This window comes from Aspergillus terreus, genomic scaffold, assembly GCF_000149615.1.
Source record: "Aspergillus terreus NIH2624 scaffold_18 genomic scaffold, whole genome shotgun sequence".
Taxonomy (NCBI): domain Eukaryota; kingdom Fungi; phylum Ascomycota; class Eurotiomycetes; order Eurotiales; family Aspergillaceae; genus Aspergillus; species Aspergillus terreus.
Window position 1 is genome coordinate 16,307 of NT_165941.1, and position 5,508 is coordinate 21,814.

Genomic DNA, 5,508 nt, shown 5'->3' on the forward strand with positions numbered 1-5,508 from the left:
ATCTATAATATTCGCGAAGCCCGGGGTCTATAATATTTTTTATATAATTCTTTAATAATGCTTTAATAAAAATTACTTTACGCGGAGAAACACGCGCTAGCAACTATAAAATAATAAAAAATAGAAAGAAATTACTTATATAGATTTTTTTACTAAATTAATATATAGCGCTTTCTCGACCTTCCTATATTTAACAAATAGCTAATATTTTTCTTGCTGCGCGCGGTATAATATCTATTTAATTAGTCGGTAAGAACTAAATCTCTATTTTTATTAAATAATATAATAGAATTAGAACTTGCTGTAGTTAATACTATAATTACCGATAAGCAAAGTACAAAGACTCTAAAATAATTAGAAAGTAGTTTAACCGCGTATAAATTATTATAATATAATATAGAATTAATTATACTAGAGAATATCTATAATTTTAATAAAACTAGTTTTGCTATAGGTATAGAAACTACTGCTTTAATAATTATTAAGAATAATTACTATAGTAAAGCCTCTATGGTATAGCCAGATAATTAAAAATAAATTATTTTAATTAAATATATCAATTCTACTAGCTAGATACTTCCTCTATATATTATTTTTAAAGAAAAGATCTATATAAAAAACTAACATAGAAATATAGAGTTTTTACATAATAGTAGAATTAAAGTTAATTCTAATAGATAGACTACTAATAAAATAAGCTTTCACTAGCTAAAAATATTTTTATTTATATTACTTCTAGTTATATAACTAAAAAATATTATCTTCTAATTTTTAACGACTATAATAGCTATCTTATATTTTAATGTAATTTAATTAGCTCTATAGCGAAAATAACATAATTCCTACCTATATATCTGCTTATTCTTCTTATAAGCTTTAATTTCTAAATATTTGCTGTTTTACGCCTTTAAAAAAGATATATAAAATATTAATAGACTAAAAAATAAAAAACGCGTTTAAGAGTCGAGTTTGTTAATAAATTCGATCTTTTAAAGGCTTTTCTAGCTGCCTGCAGAAGCGCTTTTTAACTAGAAACTATTAGGAATAATTTTATAGATAAAGGCCTAGTTCTATTCAATCTAGATAGGATGCTTAGTTAGTTAGAAATTTAACTAAAGACTCCTACACCACTAGATAGTTAGTTAACTAATTTAGCGCCGAAAACACTCTATACTATTAAATAGTTAGAAAAATAGATATCTACTATAAAAAAAACTATTTAAAGAACGTTTGTACAGCTCTTTACTACTACTAGAAATATAATTAAATAAAATTATTAAAGATTATAAAATAGCTTTAAATAAGCTTATTTTTACGCGTGGAGAACTACGTAACTATTATATTAATAATAAATAGAAAAGTTAAAAGCGTAAGCACCTAATAGACAGCTAGCTTTTATAGAGGGGCTATCTATTTAGAAAAATTTAAAGCGATTCTAGCGCGAGGATAAGGTTAGTAAAACTTAAAATACACTTTTTATAAATTCTATACTTTCTGCAGTAGAATTACGCGTATAAGCTCCCATATAGTGTTCTAATTATTATATTCAGGGATATACTAGAGTTAGATATCCTAATCTATCTAGTAATTAATTTTTAGATAGAAATACAATTGCTTGGTTAATAAAGGCTCTAGTATTTGGCCTGTAAGCAGGATTTTTGAAGCGGTAGCCCGCTCGACCGGGAAATATATTAGCTCTTATTTCGTTATGTAAGCCAAATAATCCTGTTATAGAACAACAATAATATATCTAATACCGAGAACACTGCTAATAATAATATTAAAGAATTTTTCATTGCTTGAAAAAGCGGAATATATAGCTAGGTTAGGAAATATAGGAATTTATAGACCTATAGACTGGTAGCCATTGAACCCCTGTTTAATAGTTGTCAGCTATTTTCATATGAAGGGAGTATAGATAAACTAGAAACCATTCTATGGTCAGCAACATAGAAAAGTGATTATTTATAGCTTTTGAATTCTCCGTAAAAATATTGCCTTTTAATATATATACACCAATGCCAGTTATTCAGGTATATTCTACCAGGTCTATTTCTTAGATGTAAAATCTACACTTCATTTATAAACAGTGTCAAGATATTTACTTTAGTCTAAAACAAGTAGCAGTAAGTCCAATATTTAATTAACCATATAGTCTTTTTTAGTTCAAAACCGAATCCATCCTAAGACCAATAATCATGGGAAAGTAGACAAAAAACTATCATAGTATACAGTTTAACGTAAGGGTATCGAGGTCCAAATTTAAACTGTTTCTACTAAAGTATTTTACACGCGAGCTTGATACCTGAACAATTGCTACCCCTTCCGAGTTTTAGACACCATCAAAAATTCTGCTCAAATCAATCACTCTAAAGCGCCTCCCCAACCGTTGCATAAAGCCAGTATTCTTACTATATGCGATGCAATATGTATTCACTTTAAAGAGAATTAGTTAGGAAACTATATTAAATAATATAGATTATAAAAATACACAATAGTCAATGCTATAATTACCAATAAGCAAAATATAAAAATTGTATAATAATCAGAGTAATTTACATTAATTTTTATTTTGTAGTACTAAGAGGTATAATAGATATATATAATTTTAATAACTCACTTTATTTTAGGCCTAATAGCTAGTAAATAAGTAGTACTAATGTTAGTTATTATAAAAGGTTAATTTTTACCCAGCTAAAGAACGCAAGATAAATAATCCTATCAAATATACTAGGTTTACTGGCTAGACGCTTTATACATTATATCCGAAGAAAGCATCTAATATAGAACGTTATTAATAAAAGACTTAAGCTCTTATATAGAATAGCATTAAAATTAAAATTAACTTAGATAAAGTAAAACAGCTATAGGTTTCAAACATATCAAGGTAAATATTTGGTTGTGCTAAGATAAAGCAGATGTTATAAACCCCCCGAAGGCCCCGGAAGACGGGGTAGAGTTGCTTGCTAAAGACAGCTATGATATATATCCTGTTTTCTGCTTAAACTAAAATAATAATTGAATAAGAATATTATTGTAATAATAGAATCTAGATAGTAGGGCTGAGGCCGCTCTTTAAAATATATAAAGTAATTTGTATTGGGCCAACTGCTAGTAATAACTCTCAACGTCATCGAAGTCTTTTTTAGACTTCGAATACGTTCAATAGGTTATTATATATTTAGGCAAAGCTCTATAGCTTCGAGATCTAACTTTTTGAAGATATAAAGGTTGCCTCTATACCTTTTTAAAGGATAAATAATCTTTATTTGTCCTAAAATCTTAGCTTGTGCGGTAAAGATTCTCTCTGGAGATAGCGATAGCCATTCGCTAGGCAGCGAATCTATTTATGCCTAAGATTACAAGACTATAAATTATGTTTAAAAAGGTTTATTTCCATGTAGAGAGCCACGTAAGTATTACTATAATAATAAATCGATCTATTAAAGCGTCGCATAAAGAGGCTAGATAATTAGGAAATTAAATTATTTTTTAAATTTTTCTACTTAAATTAAAAAATTTCTCTCCGTAAATCTAGCGCCATCTATAAACTTAAAATATAGGTTTAAATACTAGCGCGTTATTAATTATAACGACTTTAGAATATAAGGAATTGTATTTTTCAAGAAGCTAGTTTAATGAAAATTTATATTCAGGGTAGTTTTCTTTCCTAGAAGCCAAAATTTATAAAAATCTTTCCGTACACAGCTTTATATATATAATGTTAGCTAAATAAAGATATAGCAGTTAAAATTATATAGTATATAATTAGAAAATAAAAAAGCTTATAGGATAACATTATTCTAAAGTATTAAATCTACTTATAATTATCTGATAACTTTATTATTTAGTATATTAATTGAATAATATAATACATACAATCTATATATTAGAACTGTTTTAAATTTAGAGATTTAAAGTATGATAACATACATAGAATTATTTATTATATATTAAAATAGGGTACTAAATTGATATAACTTATTGTAAAATTCATCTACTAAAACTGCTGTTTTTATAAAGATATAATTATAACAATATTATAGTGAACTTCAATATGCTAGTAAATAATTACAATAGAAATTAGTTTAATATACTGTTAATATTTGATAAGAAAATTTTTTAATAATCGCTAACTTAGTCTAAAATTCATTTGGAAGAGAATGGTATTTTATAACCACTATAGTAACTTTAATTTATTACATATGTCTATTAATAGTATAATAATACGATATATTAAGATACTCAAGGCTTTTATAAAAATTTTAGCTATTTTTAACTTAGTATAAATCTATTTTAAATATATTTTAATAAAGCTATTATATAAAAACTATGGTTTATTAAATTAGTAGATATAAAGTAAGTTTAAAATTTTATTTATTTCCTGGAGCTGCTAATGGAACCTAAAAAGGGATTATGAATATTAGAATAATCTGAAAAAATTCTATATAGTTATATAGAACTCTACAGAGACATAAGTAATATATGTTTTACTATTAGCTTTTAGAATCTAAATAAGCAAAAGATATTACTATAGGAATATTCTAATAGTTACAATCTGGATAGATAGTCTATAATTTTTGCTCTAAATGTTTCCTTTTTTTTAAAAATTTTATTTATGTCGGTGTCTATATATATATCTTATGAATTATTTTACTGATCTAATGCATGAAGAAAGTTGGTATTAGCGATTTTTTATTATATTTAGAATGTTTTATAACCAAATCTGTATTAAATCTTAATACTAAAGGCCATAGATTATAATGTAAAGCACTTATGAAGTATAATATATTAAATAGAATAAAACAGGATTTTTATTGCAGCGACGTTTCGTTTCAAAAAATGACTTAATAGGCACCCCATAATTTCTAAATATTAATAAACAAAAAAATATAGAAATATACTAAAGTAAAATCTAGAATCTAATAGAAAATACTTATCCATTTAAAAAGAATCTCTAGCTTTAGAAAGTTGCAACTACATTTTCTAATAATAAAAAACTAAAATTGTTATTATTAAATACACCATATTTATTGAAAGAAAAATATCCAGCTATTGAATCTTAGATATTTTTAAGTTATTTTTTAAAATTCCTAGAATTACATATTTTTAGGCGGTAAGAGAAAGTTGGAGATTTTTAATACTACTAGATAATCGATTCCTTTAATTTTTATCGTCTCCTTTTGCTATTCCATAGCTTAAAGTTAGTATGATTAAATTTATAATAATTATCTTCTAGGCTTAATATAATTAATAGCTAATTTTATTAACCTTATAGATGTTTTAGAAGGGAATTTACGACCATAGAATCTTAAAACATTTAACTAATCTTAAATTAAGTTTAGGATTTTTTATTAGACATACTTACTTTTGGTCTTTCTGTTTCTATTTAATAAATTTAATTTTTTTCTAAAGTTATGAAATACTTGTTGAAGTAAAATATAAATTTCAAGTTTGTTTATTATAGGCGTGCCCGAAGCCGCTAGTAAAAGTATTAATTTTATATAA

General features: G+C 25.1%; 1 protein-coding gene across 1 annotated transcript; it reads left to right on the forward strand.

The window, feature by feature from the left end:
* Positions 1–1,088: 1,088 nt before the first annotated feature.
* On the forward strand, positions 1,089–4,577 carry ATEG_10405 (uncharacterized protein; the record flags this gene model as incomplete). The annotated part of the gene is made up of 20 exons (XM_001218752.1): positions 1,089–1,095; positions 1,135–1,137; positions 1,226–1,228; positions 1,357–1,369; positions 1,431–1,451; positions 1,654–1,710; positions 2,026–2,047; positions 2,091–2,126; positions 2,235–2,240; positions 2,479–2,497; positions 2,631–2,642; positions 2,871–2,887; positions 3,054–3,089; positions 3,389–3,412; positions 3,792–3,808; positions 3,911–3,919; positions 4,047–4,063; positions 4,353–4,359; positions 4,453–4,478; positions 4,552–4,577. 20 exons carry the CDS (start codon positions 1,089–1,091, stop codon positions 4,575–4,577), a joined length of 378 nt encoding a protein of 125 aa, XP_001218753.1.
* Positions 4,578–5,508: the final 931 nt, after the last annotated feature.